General features: G+C 40.3%; 1 protein-coding gene and 1 non-coding gene across 9 annotated transcripts in view; both read left to right on the plus strand.

Moving 5' to 3' along the window:
- Nucleotides 1-6,233: 6,233 nt before the first annotated feature.
- LOC137203094 (U6 spliceosomal RNA) lies at nucleotides 6,234-6,340 on the plus strand. The gene has a single exon (XR_010932923.1). It is a non-coding gene; the product is annotated as a U6 spliceosomal RNA (small nuclear RNA).
- A 9,353-nt stretch (nucleotides 6,341-15,693) lies between these two features.
- DNM1L (dynamin 1 like) overlaps nucleotides 15,694-21,366 on the plus strand; it is a 61,421-nt gene continuing 55,748 nt past the window's right edge. For 6 of the 8 annotated variants that reach the window (XM_067696116.1, XM_067696118.1, XM_067696122.1 and 3 more), the window contains exon 1: nucleotides 15,718-15,911. In XM_067696116.1, coding sequence (XP_067552217.1) covers nucleotides 15,810-15,911 — 102 coding nt within the window. In that variant the 5' untranslated portion in view covers nucleotides 15,718-15,809. Of the gene's footprint in view, nucleotides 15,912-21,366 lie in introns of all 8 variants that reach the window. The other 2 variants (XM_067696121.1, XM_067696115.1) reach the window with 2 other exon arrangements.

Below are 21,366 nucleotides of genomic sequence, written 5' to 3' on the forward strand. Positions count from 1 at the left end.
TGTGTTTCCATACAAATTGTGAATTTTTTCGTTCTAGTTCTGTGAAAAATGCCATTGGTAATTTGATAGGGATTGCAATGAATCTGTAGATTGCTTTGGGTAGTATAGTCATTTCCACAGTGTTGATTATTGCAATCCAAGAATGTGGTATATCTCTCCATCTGTTTGTATCATCTTTGATGTTTTCATCAGTGTCTTATAGTTTTCTGCATACAGGTCTTTTGTCTCCTTAGGTAGGTTTATTCCTAGGTATTTTATTCTTTTTGTTGCAATGGTAAATGGAAGTGTTTCCTTAATTTCTCTTTCAGATTTTTCATCATTAGTGTATAGGAATGCAAGATATTTCTGTGCATTAATTTTGTATCCTGCTACTCTACCAAATTCACTGATTAGCTCTAGTAGTTTTCTGGTAGCATCTTTAGGATTCTCTATATACAGTATCACATCACATCATCTGCAAACAGTGACAGTTTTACTTCTTTTCCTATTTACATTCCTTTTATTTCTTTTTCTTCTCTGATTGCTGTGGCTAAAACTTCCAAAACTATGTTGAATAACAGTGGTGAGGGTGGGCAACCTTGTTTTGTTCCTGATCTTAGTGGAAATGGTTTCAGTTTTTCACTATTGAGAATGACATTGGCTGTGGGTTTGTCATATATGGCCTTTATTATGTTGAGGTAAGTTCCTTCTATGCCTACTTTCTAGAGGGTTTTTATCATAAATGAGTGTAAAAAGCTTTTTCTGCATCTATTGAGATTATCATTTGGTTTTTATCCTTCAATTTGTTAATGTGGAGTATCACATTGATTGATTTGTATATATTGAAGAATCCTTGCATTCCTGGGATAAACCCCACATGATCCTTTTAATGTGCTGTTGGATTCTGTTTCCTAGTATTTTGTTGAGGATTTTTGCATCTGTGTTCATCAGTGATATTGGCCTGTAGTTTTCTTTTTTTGTGACATCTTTGTCTGGTTTTGGTATCAGGGTATATATGCTAGTTGCTTATTGTGTCAATATTTAAGGTCTAGGATTACTTTGAATATGCTGACAGTAGGTTTCCTTTTAAATTACTTTTAAAATTTCTCTTAGCATACAAATAATTCTATCCCCATATTTTGTCATTCCTCTAATCAGAAGATATGTTCTTTGTAAACAAAATATTCTGGATATTTTTAAATATATTAGCCATACTGTCACAAAATATGTGTATGTCAACATTCACGAGGAAAATTTCTGACCCATCCCACACTTGTCATCTGTGATTCAACCTAATGTAAGATTTATAAAATGAAAAACAGGAGAAGCATCCTATTTTAATCAGAGTGGAAATTTGAACAAATCAATATCTAAAACGTTATAAAGTTACACATTGTTTCAAACTTATTAAAGGAATTATTATTGTTCCTGGTTGTTTTGATATTTATTAATGATTGGTTTATTTAAGAGATCCAAGAAATGCTAATGGAATTCGAGTAGGAAAAAATCATGTGAGAATAAAAGAGAGAACAAGCTGATAAAATCTCTCACCTTTCCAACTTCCAGAGCTCCTTCATGCATTTGGTGTTCTCACAGAGAGACCAAGGGCTGCATCAGTGACCTTCATTAATGTATTTTCATTTATTTTATTATTATTATTTTTTAATTTATATATTTTTAATTTATTTTTGGCTGTTTTGGGTCTTTCTCTAGTTGCGGTGAGCGGGGTCTACTCTTCATTGCGGTATGCGGGCTTCTCTTTGCAGTGGCTTCTCTTGTTGCAGAGCATGGGCTCTAGGTGCGCGGGACTCAGTAGTTGTAGCTCGCGGGCTCTAGAGCACAGGCTCAGTAATTGTGTTGCACAGGCTTAGTTGCTCCACGGCATGTGGGATCTTCCCGGACCAGAGCTCGATCCCATGTCCCCTCCATTGGCAGGTGGATTCTTAATCACTGCACCACCAGGGAAGACCTTCATTTATTTTAAAAGTCCTAAATTCCACAGAGGACCTGAGCTACTGTTTTCAAGCAACAATAGAAAAGGTGCAATAGAACAAGTTACACATTTCACAATTCAGAACCCAAAGCAAGAAAACCATGAAACCAGTATGAGATTAGAGCAGAAAATCAGACTTCAAGCAGCCAAAGCAAAGATCAATGTCTGAAATTTAAAAATAAAATGGAATCCTGGGTGATTTTTTTCCTAACTTTTCTTCTCTGTATTTTCCATTTTTTTCTGAAGCCTAAAAAATATATTTAGAAGTTAAGAAGAAACATGACATTATTAAGGAGCTACTGACATTCACCACCTGCCATCATTTACTAGTCGTGGCGGCAGCACGGCAGATTCAAACTTCCTCTGAGCTGCAGGGTATTATCTGGCAGTTAAGCTTGGCTCCACACAGAAGAGAGCATCCCCAGCTCCTGCATTTTGCATCACTATTTGTCACCTGAGCCCCAATTATACAACATAGGCTGCTTAGATCTTAGAATTCAAATGTTTCCTTGGCCAACATAACAACCAGCTTACAGCAAAGAAAAATTCTTCCAGTTTCTGCCAATAATCCTGATCTTTATGAGCTCTGAAGGAGGCCAGGGATGAGGGACCAATGGGATATACAGGTTCCCAGGTACAGTAATAATTTCGTGCCTCTTAAAATTAGTGCTACTGAAATGCTTGTTTAACATTTACTTAGAGAAGGAAGAACTGAGTAATAAGACTTTTGGGGCAGCTGGCAAACTCTTCTACTGTATTCTGGGTTCTTCAGTTTTGGCAAGAGAGTTGTATATATTGGGTTGGCCAAAAAGTTCGTTCAGGTTTTTCCGTAACATCTTACAGAAAACCCGAACAAACTTTCTGGCCAACCCAATACTTACTATTCACAAAATAAAAAGATGGAAATCAGCTGGACCCAGTTTCACTAAAAGCAGCTTAGAGGCCATGTACTGTTGTTAAAGAGTGCCCCCTGGGGGTTTCGAGCTATGACAACTGATTTTAACCACATTCTGTTCCTAAGAGGAATTCTGGTAAATACAATTTTCTCCATATCACTGTTTTCCACCACAACAGTGCTCACTGATACCTTAGCATCCCCTACAATGGCAACATGGACAGCTCCCCTACTGGTCCACCCCTTAATCCAGCTCTGCTGGAAATAACAGTTGACAGTGCAGCTGCTCTATGGTCCTCCCAGTTGCCTTTGCCCCCTCAATTCTGTCCCCTTATTCTCCTTCCCTTAAAAACACCAGAGTAAATTCCTCAAATATGTCCACCCTGAATCCAAGGTATAGACCTTCACAGTTTATTTTTGATCCCCAAATTATAGGTATCTGTTTATAAAATAGGGACCCACTGTTTGTAGTCTGAGGTTTTATTAGTTTCATTTAACATCATGCTTTAAGCACTGGCATATATGGCTGAGTAATATTCCATTATCTATATCATACCACACCTTCTTTACCCATTCATTTATCAGTGGGTACTTAGGTTGCTTCCATATTTTGGCTATAATAAATCATGTTGCAATGAACAAAGGGGTGCCTATATCTTTTCAAATTAGTGTTTTCATCATTTTTCACTAGTTTGAATAATGCTTCAAAAAAATCTTTAACTTGTTATTGAGGGCTACACCTCAATAGGTTATATATCACAGAAAACTTCTTTTTTTATATATATACAACAGGCTCTTATTAGTCATCAATTTTATACACATCAGTGTATACATGTCAATCTCAATCGCCCAATTCATCACCCCCGCACCCCCACCCCCCGGCTACTTTCCCCGCTTGGTGTCCATATGTTTGTTCTCTACATCTGTGTCTCTATTTCTGCCCTGCAAACTGGTTCATCTGTACCATTTTAAATAAAATTTAAAGTTTAAATAAATTTAATAAATTTAAATAAAATTATTTTTAAATAAAAATTTAAAATACGGTATTTGTTTTTCTCTTTCTGACTTACTTCACTCTGTATGGCAGTCTCTAGATCCATCCATGTCTCAGCAAATGACCCAATTTCGTTCCTTTTTATGGCTGAGTAATATTCGATTGTATATATGTACCACATCTTCTTTATCCATTTGTCTATCACAGAAAACCTCTTAGGCAGGTGGTTCAACTGGAAGGAGAGAGTGGGAGGAAGTAACACCTGACTGTTACTCTGTGTGGAGTTGAAAACATGCATACCTATCCCACACCTTGCTGCAATTTTGATGTGCCTGATTCTACGTGCCGGAAGGTGGACAAGGATGTATAATTTTCTCCCAAATGATTCTGATTCTTCCCTTTCTTCCTGTACCTGCCCACCCCCCTTTTATGAACCACTGTAACCGTCAAAACTGAGGGAAGAACATTAGTCTTCAGTGTTGTGCTCAGGCCAGACACCACAAGCCCTGTCTAGAGGAGACCTCCGTCTCTGGGCTGCTCCCATGACCTCACACCCTCCTGCTCTCCTCTCAGCTGCAGACTTCACCAAGTGTCTCTAGGGTATGTCTTCAGCCTGTCCTGGGGTGACTAGAATGAAAACAGAAACAGCTATCCAGTTGGAAGAGAGAAAGGAATTAAGGTATCCATAAAAAGCCTTTCCAAAGCAGCAAAATATTTGTAAAGGAGAAAGGAAATTGGGGGGTGGCCAGGGTGTATTCCTATTCTTTGCCTACACACACTCCAGAACAGTGGTTCTCAACCTGGTTTTTTATCTCCTTTCTCCTCCCTCCCCAGGGACATTTGGCAAAGTCTGGAGACATTTTGTCACAACTGGGATAGAGATAGTGTTACTGGCATCAAGATTTTTTGGATAGATTTTTAATCAAACACATAAAGAACAGGAAATTTCCGTGTTTTTTTTTAACATCTTTATTGGAGTATAACTGCTTTACAATGGTATGTTAGTTTTTGCTTTATAACAAAGTGAATCAGCTATACGTAAACATATATCCCCATATCTCCTCCCTCTTGCGTCTCCTTCCCACCCTCACTATCCCACCCCTCTAGGTGGAAACAAAGCACCGAGCTGATCTCCCTGTGCTATGTGGCTGCTTCCCAATAGCTATCTATTTTACATTTGGTAGTGTATATATGTCAATGCCATTCTCTCACTTCGTCCCAGCTTACCCTTCCCCATCCCCGTGTCCTCAAGTCCATTCTCTACATCTGTATCCTGCCCCTAGGTTCTTCAGAACCTTTTTATTTTATTTTTTTAGATTCCATATATATGTGTTAGCATATGGTATTTGTTTTTCTCTTTCTGACTCACTTCACTCTGTATGACAGTCTCTAGGTCCATCCACCTCACTACAAATAACTCAATTTCGTTTCTTTTTATGGCTGAGTAATATTCCATTGTATATATGTGCTACATCTTCTTTGGTTGTTTGGTTTTTCGATATTGAGCTGCATGAGCTGCCTGTATATTTTGGAGATTAATCCTTTTTAACCTGATTAAATTAGCAAAAGTAAAATTATTGATACTACCCAAGGGTGGGTATGAGGAAATGGGTACTCCTACATACTTAAACTAGCACACAATATCTATTTAGATTTTAAAGATGCACAGCCTTTGACTTAGCAATTTCATTTCTAGGAGTCTACTTTGCAGAAATATTAACATAATTATGAATACACAAATGTATAGGGATATTTTCTGCAACATTGTCCATAATAAAAAATTCTAAGTGATCTATCATCTACCAAGAGAAAAACTGTTAAATAAATTATAATATTCCTTATAAGAGACTACTATGCAGCCATTGGGAAGAATATTTTGATATTTTTATGCACTGGTATGGAAAACATCTGTAATACAGTAATAAGTGAAGAAAAACTATAACAAAAGGAACTTTTTCACTCTAAGTGAAAAAATAGAACTGTATGTATAGTATGATCTAATTTATATTATATGTTTGCATCTGGACAGTGAAAAGTATGAACAGAAAGACGCTATTAACTGTGGTACTCATCTGGAGAGTACGTTCTGCAGTGAGCTTTTTTATATTTTATATCATTCATTTAATGACATTGTTATGGGCTGAACTGTGCCTCCTCTAAATTCATATATTGAAACCCTAACCCCCAGTGTGACTGTAATTGGAGATAGGGCCTATAAAGAGTTGATTAAAGTTAAATGGTCATACTTGTGGGGCCCTTATCCGATAGGACTGGTATCCTTATAAGAAGAGGAAGGGACACCAGAGAGCTCTCTCTTTCCACATGTGTACAGAGGAAAGGCTACGTGAGAACACGCTGAGAAAACAGCTATTGTGCTCACTTTGGCAGTACATATACTAAAATTGGAATGATACAGAGAAGATTAGCCTGGCCCCTGCACAAGGATAACACACAAATTTGTGAAACGTTACATATTTTTTAAAACAAGATCAACACTTAAACACACACACAAAAAGACGACGAAGAAGGCAGCTATCTGCAAGGTAGAAAGAGGGGTCTTACCAGAAACCAGCTCAAGCTGCTATAACAAGATACCACAGACTGGTTGGCTTGAGCAACAGACATTTATTTTCTCACAGTTCTGGAGGCAAGAATTCCATGTTCAGGGTACCAGCTCAGAAGAAATACACAACACCTCTGCTCATAGTTATTGCAGAACTAGTCACGTGACCCCAACCAAGTTGCAAAGGAAGCTGGGAACTATGAGAACTACATGAACATTTAAAGAAGAATACCAAATATTTCGGTCATACTCCTTGTTATGGATTGAACGATATTCCACCAGTACCTCAGAAAATAATTTTATTTGGAAATTGAATGTTTACAGAGGTAGTTAAGTTAAAAATGCCTTCAAGTTAAAATCCTTCTTCTGTCTCCTCTTAAAATGAGGGCATTAGAGCGAGCCCTAATTCAATAAGACTGGTACTTTTTCTTTTTAAAAAATAAATTTATTTATTTATTTATTTTTGGCTGCGTTGGGTCTTTGTTGCTACGCGTGGGCTTTCTCTAGTTGCAGTGAGTGGGGGCTACTCTTCCTTGTGGTGCACGGGCTTTTCATTGCAGTGGCTTCTCTTGTTGCGGAGCACGGGCTCTAGGTGTGCAGGATTCAGTAGTTGTGGCATGTGGGCTCAGTAGCTGTGGCTCACAGGCTCTAAAGCACAGGCTCAGTAGTTGTGGCGCACAGGCTTAGTTGCTCCACGGCATGTGGGATCTTCCTGGACTAGGGCTTGAACCCGTGTCCCCTGCATTGGCAGGCAGATTCTTAACCACTGTGCAACCAGAGAAGCCCAAGGCTAGTGCTTTTATAAAAGGAGGACATTTGGACACAGAGACAGACATGCACAGAAGGGAGATGATGAGAACACATGCAGGGAGCAGATTGCCATGTGAAGATGGAGGCAGAGATTGGAGTTATGCTGCCACAAAACAAGAAATGCTTCGGGTCGCTAAAAGCTAGTGGAGAGGCATGGAACAGATTCTCCCTCACAACCCTTACAAGAGACCAATCCTGCTGACATCTTGATTTTGGACTCTAGCTTCCAGAACTGTGAGACAATAAATTCCTGTTGTCATAAAGCAACCAGTTTGTGGTACTTTGCCACAACAGCCCTAGGGAATGAATACACTTATCTATCAAATTGATGCAGAAAGAGACTTAATACATGGAATTAGACGCTTAAGAATCTGTTAGAATGACTGGAAAAACAGGCTCTAGTCTAGACATCCAGGAATTACTCCCAGAACAATTGGGACACCTAGGGTTACTGATATATGTACCACAATCAGGAGCTGGCTCTCAGGATCTCTTCACTTCAGCCAGTATCTGAGAATCAGGAAAGCATTATCAGAACCATCAGCTCCAGAGCCACGTCATGCTTCCCAGGATCTGCACAAGCAAAATGGATGCCTTGTGTAACTCCATCCTCTCACAATTTAGTTCAGAATTTAAGCCGTGAGTGAATACATCTGTTTTATGGAACTAAAATTAATCTGGAGCACTTTGTTGCAAATATATTGGGAAATGTAGCCTTTAGTTTTTAGCTTCTGAAGCAAAAGAAAAAAATTAAAGAAAAAGCCCACGAGAAAGAGGTTGAAATACATTTTGAACAAGCTATTCTCTTTTACTTTTCCTTTTATCTTTTTGGTCACTATTTTATGATTTATTTCTTTAACATCCTTCTTCTGTCTCCTCTTAAATAATACTATTGCCCATTCTGCCCTTGGTAGTTTTTCTTCTTCTTTATGTTCTCCGGACAAGTGCATCTATTCTACATTTGTTCAGGTGTCTCCATCTCCGTCATTACCACCCTAGGATATATTACGATCATCTCTGACTTGAATTACTGCAGTACTCCCTATGTGGTTTCCTGTTCTCCCTTACTTCATCCCAACTCACTGGGATGGGGGTGATCTTTGTAAAATTCATAAGATTATGTCTCTCTTTGGTCACTCTTCTGATTTTCTTCATTACCTTCAGGATACATCTCTAGCTCCTCACTCTTAAGAGTTCACCTCGGTCTGACCGGCTATTAGCCTTGTCACTCACCATTTCCTCACAGACCTCATGCCCTATACTTAGACACACGAAACTGTTTAAAGCATCCAGAATGTCTCATGTCCTTTCCTTTCTCTTCACTTTTGCACAGGCTGCTCCCTCTGTCTGGTCTGGAAGTTCTTTCCCTTCTTTTTGACGGGTCAACTCCTACTCATCGTTTAATCTAGGAAGCCCAGGCTAGGTTCATCTCCTATGTGCTGACTTCCATATTAATTCTGGTTACTTGATGATTTTCTTCTTGAGAGGAAAGAATGAGAAGGGAATAGATTTGAGGAGTTTTGAGGAATGCCAATGAATGTGTTTTGATCACCTTTCTATCTTTAGTATTTAATATAGTAATTAATTCTTTTGTTTTCATTTTTGTTCTGTTTGCTTTTGTTTTTGCCAGTGGTGTGAACAGAGGCACACATTTAAGACTGCTGTAGGGATTTGGATGTATATAATTTTCTACCTTTGCATTAGTTTACTAGTACTGCTAATGCTGCTTAAAAACTTACTTTTGTTTTGGTAGTAGGTCACATCCTTAGTAGTTATGTTACTATTCCTATTTCATAGATTGAAGTTGGGAGTAAGGTCACAGCTTCTTAAAGAGGATAATTAATTCAGAACTTCTTCCCTCATGTTATACTAAGTCTAAAACAACACTTCGTAGTTCCTGACTAGCCCAGATGAAGTATATTTAATATGCAAAACATTTATTCATTCATTCATTCATACATACATTTATCCATTTAGTCAAACATTCAGTAACTGAAGAGGAATGAGAATAAATAAAAGCCATCAGAAAGAAACAAAAAGTCAACTGTTGGATAAACCTTTATACATATTATATATAATATACTTAGTACTTTATGATATGCTGCCTTATTCACTAATTTTGCTGTGTCATTGATGTGTAAGTCTTATCATCCATCACAACTGTATAGCATTTCTAGAAAACTGGTTCTTTTTTGTTGTTGTTGTTGTTTTTTGTGGTACGCGGGCCTCTCACTGTTGTGGCCTCTCCCGTTGCGGAGCACAGGCTCCAGACGCGCAGGCTCAGCGGTCACGGCTCACGGGCCTAGCCACTCCGCGGCATGTGGGATCTTCCCAGACCAGGGCACGAACCCGTGTCCCCTGCATCAGCAGGCGGACTGTCAACAACTGCGCCACCAGGGAAGCCCCAAAACTGGTTCTTAAAACTCAAAATGACTCATGCTGCCCACTACTGGTTAGATGGACTGGTTGGGAATTAGAAAGGAGAGATGTTCAAAGTCTCTCCTAGGCCTGGCTGCTGAAGGAAGAAATCCTGAATAGGTGTCCCTTCTGTTTATACCACAGTGTACCAGTGAGCCTTTGGATATGCAAAGGCAGCTAACCAAGGGCTGAAAAGCTATATTTCTCTTCGTCATAAAGTGTGGGCTCTGAGCTGGTATAGGGGAGATGAAAAGGAATCCTGAAAAACAGAGGAGAAAGGAAGTTTGAAGAGTTTCTAAGAATGCCAAACAACATTTTGGGAACCTGAAGTGCACATGTAAAAGAGGCTAATGAGAAATTCCCAGAGACAGGGTAGGTGAAGTATTTAAGAACAGGGATGCCTAACATGTACTATTTTGTTGTTGGCATTATTGTGATGTAAAATCACTCTATTATCTCAAACAGTTAGTAAAATATGCCACATGTTTTGGGGGTGGGAGGATTAAAGGAAGGGCTAAGTTCCACTGGTGTGTGGGTGTGGAGTAAAGGGAAGAAAACAGTATAGGAAGAAGAAACAAGACTTTACTATTAATTGTGTTGTCACACTGCCCTCTAACGGGCTGTCAGTATCTTGCCAGATTCAACTGCTGGCTTCTGAACCACCTGACTCCGCCATCTGCCGACAGTTTCCCCGCACTTGTTGACAAAGTTTGTCTTAAGCTTGAGGCCTGGGGAATAGCGCAAATTGATTAAAGCTGCTTACCTTATTGTCTTTGCAAAATATGGACAGTTTCCAAAATATGACAAAGAGGCTTCCCCATCAGAGTTGTGTATTTTATATTAACATTAGATCTGTACATTCCACTATGATTTGAAGGCACTAATGATGGCAGCTTTGCTACGATTGATGATCAAAATGTTGGCATAAAATGATATTGGATGCTTAGGCTATTAAAAATAGTTTGGGGGTTCCCTGGTGGCGCAGTGGTTGAGAGTCCGCCTGCCGATGCAGGGGACGCGGGTTCTTGCCCCGGTCCGGGAGGATCCCACATGCCGCGGAGCGGCTGGTCCCGTGAGCCATGGCCACTGAGCCTGCGCGTCCGGAGCCTGTGCTCCGCGACGGGAGAGGCCACAGCAGTGAGAGGCCCGCGTACCGCAAAAAAAAAAAAAAAAAAAAAAAAAAAAAAATAGTTTGAATGATATTTTGCAAGAACTATTAAAATAATTTCCAGTTATTAATTTAATTCAAAATAAACTCTCTCATTAGGGATTTTATAAGTTAGAGCAAAGCCAGCCTGCTCCCTAGCAAAGTAACTTGGCAGCTATCATGATGAGGAGTCCTATGCCAGGCCAGCTTCATTATGTTTTTGTTGGGTTTGACTGCAAATCCTAATTGCAATTGTACCTATTCAGAGCTGGTTAAATCCTTGCTATTCCAGCTTTTCCAAGTGAAAGAAAAGGAAACTCCAAGTCCACTAGAGTGGTACTATGTAACAAGCATCAGACTAGGTTGTAGAGATAACTAGCTACATAAGACACCACTAATACCTTCAGTGAGCTCAGTGTTGGCTAAGGGGGAAAGGCATGTTACTGTCATGTCCACAGTACCCCCTCCCTTTAGCAAATAGAGTGTCTGGCTAAGATCCATAGGCCTAATGGTACTTGATGAATATGTGTTGAATAAATGAGGGAATGAATGAACAAACATATGTGTATAGGTTAAGAGTTTGCCAAATAGCCTGTTTTGATCCCAGCTCTGCCACATACTAGCTATGTAAACGTACTACTTTACTTAAACCCCTTGAGCCTTAGTTTCTACATCATAAAATGCTTAGCACAGTGCCTCACATACAGCAAGTACTCAATAAATAATAGTTTAATAATATCGTGTGAAAAGGGCAACAAGGAAAAGAGGGAGTGATTAACTATGGAGATTAGAATCTAAGATTATGTACTATATATGTACATTTAGAAGTACGGAACAATTGTTGGATTTGGGGAATTTTTTTATGCTGAATGAGGATTCTACTTTATTCTCTAAAACCAAGTGGTAGGAAAAATGATCTCTGGAGTCAGTGACTCACATACTTACAGTTCCATAACCAGAGAGAGAGAAAATTACCTGGCTAACTCAAGTTAAAAAATTCTCAGAGAAGGCCCTCTTTGGGTCAGGTCAAAGGCCCTATTTGGGTCAGGTCCATCCCTAGACCAATCATCTTAACGTGGTGTGGCAGGCAGAATAATGGCCCCTCAGACATGTCCATGCCCTAATCCCTGGAACCTGTGAATTTTACATGGCAAAAGATAGGATTTGTAGATAGGACTAAAGGTACAGACCTTGCTATGGGGAGATTGTCCTGGGTTATCCAGGTGGGACAATCTAATCATGAGTCCTTAAAAAGCAGAGAACCTATCTTTGCTGTGGTTAGAGAGACATCTGATGACCAGAAGAAGGGTCAGGGTCAAAGAGATGTGACATTGTTAGCTTTGAAGATGTCGGTAGGGGGTCAAGAGCTAGGAATGTGAGAGGTCTGAAATCTGGAAAGGGCAAGGGTACTGACTCTTCCATAGAGGCTCCAGAGAGGAATGCAACCCTGATGATACTATGATTTTAGCCCAGTGAGATCCATGTTGGACTTCTGACCTACAGAGATGTAAGATAATACATTTTTGTTGTTTTAAGCCACGAAGTTTGTGGTAATTTGTTAAAACAACAATAGGAAACTCCTATGCCAGGGAAATAGGGTGGAAACTTAGTGTCAGTTCCTCCCCAGATTCCCTCAACCTCATCTGCCCTGAGGAAGCTTGCTCAGTGAGATCTCCCAACAGCCTCACCCACTGCCCACCCTCCTCATTCACAAGAATACAGGGGTTTGAGATAATGAGGTAGATGATGCAGAGAGAAGCAGAGATAAAAGGTAGAGAGTTCTGATGCTAACTGAGCCCCTAGTTCCAGTTATTTTTTGAGGCCAAGGCCACGTCAGCACTATGGTTATACAAGTTAGTTAATTCCTCTTTTTGAGTTAAATTAGTTAGTTTGAGTTAAATTTCTGTGACTTGAAACTAAACTGTCTTTCCTAAATCATAAACCTAAAGTGAGGGAGGGATGGCTGAAGGAGAAGAAGTTTTTAAAAAGCCTTTGGAGGGATTTCTCTGGTGGCACAGTGGATAAGACTCTGTGCTCCCAATGCAGGGGACTCAGGTTCAATCCCTGGTCACAAAACTAGACCCTACATGCATGCCGCAACTAAGAGTTCACATACCACAACTAAGGAGCCCGCGTGCCACAACTAAGACCCAGTGCAACCAAACAAATAAAAGACTTTGGAGACAGAATCTGATAACAGCTTAACGTGATTTCATAGCAACCCACTCAAAAACACATTATTCTACTTTAGATGAGGAAAGACCTACTAATTGGCTAAGTGGCTTTCCCACAAGCAAGAGTGTTCTGAAATTAAAATGTGAAAATCCAAATAGGTTTGCTTTGTTTGCTTCCAATGAAACACATTGCACTTAGTGTGTCCTGCCTTATGTTAAAAAAAGTTATCAAATTAGAGACACTCTTCTTCAAGGCCTCGCCGCTTCCTGTTTCTGCAGCCTCAAACACTTTTCTTTCCTCTGTGAGTGATGAACTCAATGCTCTAGAGTCTAGACAAGTACTGGACAATCCTGCTTTAACCTAAGTGATGGTGGGGGTGACAGGAGGACTTTTGAGCACTGGCCATTTGATCATTCTTCCTTCTCCTAAAAAAAGAGAATTAAAAAGCAGTCCCTATTGTTCCTAAGGCATGTTAATACAAGGCTTTTTATGTTCCATCCCAACAGATATTTTATAATTTAAATGGAAATATATAATGCCATCCAAAATTCGTGACATTTCGCTTTTTGAAGTATATGTATGCTTGCTCTTTAAACGTTGCCATTAGCAAATTAAAAAAAGACTATGTCCTTTGGTGCCACAAATAAAGGAAAAGCAGTTGCATCGTTGTTGCCCCAGGGCACCTTGCCCCTATGAAGCAGTTACTGGTTATGCCCATGGAGCTTCACTGTGAACCCACCCTCTCCTTTTGTCTGCCTTTTCTTCTTGGAAGGAATATAGACTGCTCAGAGAAAAGGAAGAGAACAAAAGTTCCAGCAATGGAGGGCTGAGAAACAAAGTGGGTAACATCTGACTGTTATATAATATTATCTTTGGTAGAAAATAAAAGGACTTGGAATAAATCTCTTTGGTCTGCTTTCTGTTTTTGGAGTTCTGAAGTTCTTGTCTCATTTTTGTCTCTGAAATTAAAACAAACAAACAAAAGAATTAGAGAGAATGAAATGTTCATAAAACTTGATGCCAAAACACCACTAGTGGACCTTCAGGTCTTAGCTTAGATGACATTTAATTCATTTGTTCAAAAGTATTTATTGAGGGACTCCCCTGGTGGCTCAGTGGTTAGGAATCCACCTGCCAATGCAGGGGACACAGGTTCAATCCCTGGTCCGGGAAGATCTCACATGCCACAGAGAAGCTAAGCCCGTGTGCCACAACTACTGAGCCCACGTGCCACAACTACTGAAGCCCGCACACCTAGAACCCATGCTCCGCAACAAGAGAAGCCACCGCAATGAGAAGCCCGCACACTGCAACGAAGAGTAGCCCCCGCTCACCACAACTAGAGAAAGCCCGTGCACAGCAACAAAGACCCAACACAGTCAAAAATAAATATATAAAATAAATAAATTTTTAAAAAAGTATTTATTGAGTGTCTATCATGTGTTCTGTTGAACAAATCAAGCATATTCCCCAGGGCCACTGTGTATGGCTGTGCAGGTTAATGGTACCCAGTGAAGTTGTGCAGGGCACAACTTCCACTACTGGAGGTAGTCCTCACTCTCAAGATTATATCTAGTGACTTCTAGGAAGTCTTGCTTGAACTTTCACTCCCCTCTCAGACTAGAAAAAGCACTCCATAATAAACCCAGTCATAGCACTTTATCCATTTGTCTATAATGGTGTCATCCTCTGTTAGATTGTAAGCTCAGAGGGTACTGAGTTTGGGACTATCTTGTTTGTCCCTTTCCAGGGGCTAGGGATGCATCAGTGAATTAAACAATCAAAAAATCCCTGGCATCTAGGAGCTGATAATCTAGAAGAGAGAGAGAGTAAACAAGTTCAGTATATAGCATGTTAGATGGAGATACACACTATGGAAAAAAATCAAGTAGGGAAGGGGTCTTTCTCCTCTCTTACTTTGGATCTTTGCTCAGATGTCACCTTTTTTTATTTTGAGAGAGGAAACCTTTGGAGGTTCACAGTAGAGGAGAGATACTATCTGTCTAAAAAGAAAAACATTTAGGAATAGAACAGTAAGCACACTTAGCAAACAACTAGTAAGGCAGTTATCAGCTCTCCACTTTGCCAGGAATCAGGTCACAGTGAATAAAGACTTATATAGAATATAGAGAATGAGGGCCCAGACTTTCCCCTCTAAAACTCTGACACTTTCAGATTCTTTCTAAACACATTTTTAACAAATATCCTGGAGAACCCTCGTGTTCTAACCTGAGCTGGTTTTGCATTGTTGCAAAACAGCACCTCACATCTTTTAGTATCAGCCTACAGACCTTTCGTACGTGGCTAGGGTGTCTGAGGCTATGGAGCTCTTCTTTAAGCCTTTCTAACCCACCCTACTTGAAAAAGTGTCCTTATCAGGAAATGACGTCCTGGATACCAAGAGACTCCGTTATACTTAACACATATCCGGAATTTTCACACTGGTTTTGCCTCGAGGATAGGCATAAATGTACCTCTTCCTTCCGACTCTCTGGGCTTCGCTCCCTAATCTTTAAACAGGAGCCAAGGAAGCATCCTCGCCCCAAGACCCCCTCTCTCCTCATAGGCCACTCGCCCGCGCCGCGCAGCCTTCTGGAAGCTGTAGGTCCCAGAGGTCCTCCGCGTCAGAACTACAACTCCCGGCAGCTTTTGTTTCCCCACACCTCCCTCTTGGCGCATGGCCTGTCGGGAGGGGGCAGGTAGCGGGGGGGCGGAGTCCAATGGGTGCTGGCTCCGGAGGAGAGGGCGGAGGAGAGGAGGAAGGAGGCGGGCTCTGGGCCGCGGCCCCATTCATTGCCGCGGCCGGCCGGGCGGGGGTTCGGTATTTTCCGAGTTATGGAGGCGCTAATTCCTGTAATCAACAAGCTCCAGGACGTATTCAACACGGTGGGCGCCGACATCATCCAGTTGCCTCAGATCGTGGTGGTGGGAACGCAGGTGAGAGACGAGGGTGGCTTCCGCCCAGGCCAGAGCCCGGGGCGCGGGCCTGGACGGGACTGCGGCAGCGCTTGCTCCCGGACTGGCCGTCGCGGCCTGTGGAAGGAGGGCGCTGTTGCGCCTGGGCGCCCGCGGCTGCGTTCTACTGGGGCTTGGAGTCCAGGGCCCGGCCCGGAGGCGAGGGGCGGAGCCGGCGCGGCGGTCCGGCGGGTCCCGGGGGCGGGACGGACGGGCGGGCGGGCCTAACTGGAGTCCGTCGGGACCGGGCGCGGCTTCGCTCGCGGGCCGCTGCTTCCAAGGGCGCCTGGGGGACGCGCGGGGCACTTGGGGCCGCACTGCGGGGCGGGTAGCCCCTTCTTGATTGGTTTCAGGGCAGCGGGGTGTTTTGTTTCCCTCGTTGCCTTGCTCAGGGGCTGCGGAGTCAGTTTTGGAACTGCGGAGTCGGGGCCGAGAAGGCCGCTACTGTGTGCACCTGAGTGTTTTCCTGCAGTGTAATCCAGGTTTCGAGAACGCCGAAGCAGTTAAAAACAACAAAAAAACCAAACCAACTTGTACTTGGAGTTTGTGAGTGTTAGGAGGGGTATCCAATTTTTCTGCGTAGGCTGTGGTTTTTGTCGTCCATCTAAATTGGGCATCAAGGGTCTCTGATCCTTTCATGTTGGCATTTCTTATATATAACACATTTTTATATGCGGAAATACTGAAGAAATAAATGTTATTTCTAGAAGTGACAGAAGTATAAGTTTCATTTTTTCTGCCTGCTGCTTTTCCTGGTTGAAGAGTAATCAACCATAGGCCTTTTTTTTTATTAGAGTTCAGAGAAACGCATTTTAGAGATTACTTAGTATATTGATTTTAGGTGCTTTCCTTTTTTAATGATGTTTTTTGTTGGAAAGGGGACGGTTTCCTCACTTTCCACGAGGTTCATCGCTACATCTTGCTACAAAATTGATGTGTAGGGTGTAACTATTTTGAGAGGGAACTTAATGTTAAAAGTATAATAGAGTATGTCCAGACACTGGAAACCTTGGAAACCATAGATATCCTAAGGTGGGCGGGAGGGACTTTTCAATAGTTAAAGCAATAGAAATTATTTCAGAAACACATTTCCTTTGTTGGCCATGGGATTGGTATAGATTCTGCCCAATCCTCCCTTAATATTTGTAATGACTAGAGACTCTGGATCATCAACATAATAAATTATGAGAAATATACTTTCTTGGTATATTTTGTTTACTGTTGTGTTCCTATTCCTAGCTCTTGGAACAGTCTGGGGTATGTAGGAGATGCTCCATAAATACTTTGAATGAGTTACTAGATAGTATTTTTAAAACACTGGGGCTTTTATCAAAACCGATCTGTTTTTGTAAATAAAATTAGAGATGATATAAATTAAATCTTCTTGGGTAGTAATTTGGAAGTGTTTCCTAGCTGTAGACCAGAAACTTTCCATATACTTTTAAGAGAGTCTCAATGCTTTTTAAGCATGAAGCAGTAAAAGAATCAGAGCTATAGTGTGTCAGTATAAATAGTTTAAAATCAAGAAGGTTTTTTCTTACATGAAATAGAATTTATTTCAGTGAGTACACCTGTTCGCAAAATTGGGGAGGGGACAGGGTAGAAAAGTAAAGATTTCACCATTGTGAAAACCATTAACATATGCCAGCAAAAACCATCCTAGTAGTGATAATTATATGCCACTTTTGCATGTTGATGTTTGGAATTACTCTGAAGGGAAATATTCAGTTTTTAGACTTGATTTAATGAGGGTTATCTCCATTCGTGTCCTTATTAGCTGAAATTCAGTCCTTTATTATTCAGGTACAGAAGAAATAAGAATAGAAGCAATGTCTTTTCTCCCATAGTTTCCTCAATATGTTGGAAAAAAACCTCTTCTTGATTTGAATACAAGTACACCACTACTTTGTCATCTAGGCTAGTTAATGTTGTGTAACATGTATATATACAGCACCTCACATTCATATTTAATGGAGTAGTGTACAGTGAGTGAGTTCCAGATGTAGTAAATGTTCTGTACGTAGTTCAACTGGTAAATTTCTCAGTGGCAGTGATCATGTCTCTGTCTTACGCTTTACCTGTACTTTAAATGGCTACAGGTCGCATTTTTGGGAACTTTTTATAACAGTGATTCTCAAACTTGGGTGTATATAAGAATGACTTTGAAAATAAGTTTCCTGGACCCCATCCGCAAAGATTTTGATTTTACAAGTCTGGGGTGCTCCAGGCACCATAGCCAATTCTGATGCAGATGGTTCATAGATGTATATAGTATATTAGTGAGTCTTTGATTTTATAGCGCATGAAACTGGAAAAAGCAGGGAAGCCTAGTCTAAGGGCATACTGCTGTTAAGTAGTAGGTTGGTTTTGGTGGCATTCTTGCTCCAAAGTATCAACTTCCAGGCAACCTTTGCTGACCCCTAAATATTTTAAACTTTGATTTCTTAAATTGCCCAAGTAATACTGTTTTGGGGCCCAGAGAGTTGGAGTAGTTGAGGAGAGAGATGTTTACAGCTGTCGATCATTCACAGTTTTTATGATTTAGCTGAATAAATTGCTTTCCTTTTTCTCTAGCCAAGATCCTCTGTGTGGAAAGAACAGAAAATGGGGAGAGAGAAGGTTGATACTTTTAGACCTTGGTGTACTTTGCAGGTGGAGAAGGAGATAAGATTTCAATGACATTTGTGACTCAACTTGGGAAATTTAATCACTGTTTCTTAAGTTGAGAATTGGAAGGGGGAGCCCTCCAGGTATGTAATCCAAACCACAACCTAATATAGGAGTCTCAATACAGATGACATTAACCTGAGACTCTGGCTCAGTGCTGCTAGTATTGTGCTTTTTTTAAAAAAATTTGTTTATTTATTTTATTTTTGGCTGCACTGGGTCTTTGTTGCTGTGCGCGGGCTTTTCTCTATTTGAGGTAAGTGGGGGCTACTCTTCGTTGTGGTGCTTGGGCTTCTCATTGCGGTGGCTTCTCTTGTTGCAGAGCACAGGCTCTAGGCGTGCGGGCTCAGTAGTTGTGGCTTGCGGGCTCTAGAGCTCAGCCTCAGTAGTTGTGGCACACGGGCTTAGTTGCTCCATGGCATGTGGGATCTTCCCAGACTAGGGCTCGAACCTGTGTCCCCTGCATTGGCAGGCGGATTCTTAACCACTGCGCCACCAGGGAAGCCCTGTGCTTTTCACTTTGCCTTTTATTTTGGTAATTTCAGCACTCTACTTTCAGTAATTCAGACAAATACGGAAGGAAAAGGAATCTTGGATTTTAAATGACCAATCTGCAAACCAACTGTTCAAATTTAACATTTAAAAATTAAAATATAATTCATATAACATAAACCCTAACATTATAAAGTGTTCAATTCAGTGGTTTTTAGTATATTCACAAGGTTATGCAACCATTGCCACTATCTAATTCCAGAGCGTTTTCATTACCCCAGAAAGAAACTCTGTATCCATTAGAAGTCACTCTCCATTTTATGCCCCCCTGCCACCGCTCCTCTCGCCTGGCAACCACTGATTTCTGTCTCTATGGATTTGCCTATTCTGGACATTTCATATAAATGGAATCATACAATATGTGGCCTTTTGTGTCTGGCTACTTTTGCTCTGTTTTTTAGGATCATCCATGTTGTGGCATGTATTAATACTTTATTACTTTTTATGGATGAATAATATTCCCTTGTATAGATATGCCACAGTTTGTTTATCCATTCATTAGTTGATGGACATTTGGGTTATTTCCACTTTTTAGCTATTTTGAATGATGCTGTCATGAACATTCGTTAACAAGTTTTTGTGTGAACATATGTTTTCAATTCTCTTGGATATGTATAGTTGACACTTGAGCAACATAGGTTTGAACTGCGCAGGTCCACTTACATGCAGATTTTTTTTTACATGCAGATACTACAGTACTACCAACTTATGAAGATTGTTTTCAATGAATACTGCACTACTACATGATCTGTGGTTGGTTGGATCTGTGGATGTGGAACTGTGGCTCCAGAGGGCCAACTGTATAATTATATGCAGATTTTTGACCACCCTGGAGTCAGTGCCTCTAACCACCTGTGCTGTTCAGGGGTCATCTGTACCTAGGAGTAGAATTGCTGGTTCATTTGGTAACTCTTATTTAACTTTTTAAAGAACTGCACACTTTTCCACAGTGGCTGCACCATTTTACAAACCTTTATCTGGTATATGAGGGTTTCAGTTTCTATACACCCTCACCAACTCTTGTTATTGTCTTTTTTAGAAAGTGCTAAATCATTCTGGAATTCTTTATTTTAAAAAAAGCCCCCCCCATCCCCTCCTCCTGCATTCTGCAGCACTGTTATCTACATTTTATTAGCTCCTTCTGAAATCTTGCTCTCTCCTGCCTGATATGCCTACATTTGTCTTGTGTTTGTAGAGGTGATGGCTTCATTAAGTTTAGCAATTTGGTGCCAAATATTGATCTTAGTTTCATTCCTTCAGTGTTTTCTTGTGAGTACTCTTAAATAAACTTATGTTTTTCCCTTTCCTTTTCTTTTTTACTAGTTTTCTCTGTGTAGATCATGTGCTTCTTACTTAAAAAAAAATTTTTTTAAAGCATTGAAGTGAAACTGATATAACATAAAAATTAGTCATTTTAAAGGGTACAATTCCGTGGCATTTAGTACATTCATAATGTTGTGCAACCACCACCTCTTTCTAGGTCCAAAACATTTTCATCACCCCAAAAGAAAACTCTGTATCCATTAAGCAGTCATTTTGTAATTCTCCTTTCCTCCCCAGTCCCTGGCAACCACCAATCTTCTTTCCTTCTTTATAGATTTACCTATTCTGAATATTTTACAGAAACAGAATCATACAGTATGTGGCCATTTATGTTTGACTTCTTTCACTTAGTATAACATGGTTCATTCATATTGTAGCATGTATCAGTACTTCCTTTTAATTGCTGATTAATATTCTATTGTATATACATACCATGTTTTATCATTCATCTATTGATGGATATTTGGATTGTTTCTATATTTTGGTTGTTTTGAGTAGTGCTGCTGTGAATATTTGTGTACAAGTATTTGAATACCTCTTTTCAGTTCTTTCGGGTATATACCTACAAGTAAAATGCTGGGTCATATGGTAATTCTATGTTTAACTTTTTGAGGAACCACCAAACTTTTTCACAGTGGCTGTACCATTTTACATTCCCCCAGCAACATACTAGGGCTCCAGTTCTTTATATCCTTGTCAAAACTTGTCATTGTGTCTTTTATTATAGCTATCCTGATGAGAGTGTGAAGTGGTATCTCATTATGATTTTGATTTGTATTTCCCTAATGACTAATGATGTGAATACCTTTTTAGGTGCTTGTTGGGGTTATTTGTCTTCTAATTGTTGAGTTGTAAGAGTTTTTTATATATTTTGGATACCAGACCATTATCAGTA

This window comes from Pseudorca crassidens, chromosome 11 (assembly GCF_039906515.1).
Source record: "Pseudorca crassidens isolate mPseCra1 chromosome 11, mPseCra1.hap1, whole genome shotgun sequence".
NCBI classification, from domain to species: domain Eukaryota; kingdom Metazoa; phylum Chordata; class Mammalia; order Artiodactyla; family Delphinidae; genus Pseudorca; species Pseudorca crassidens.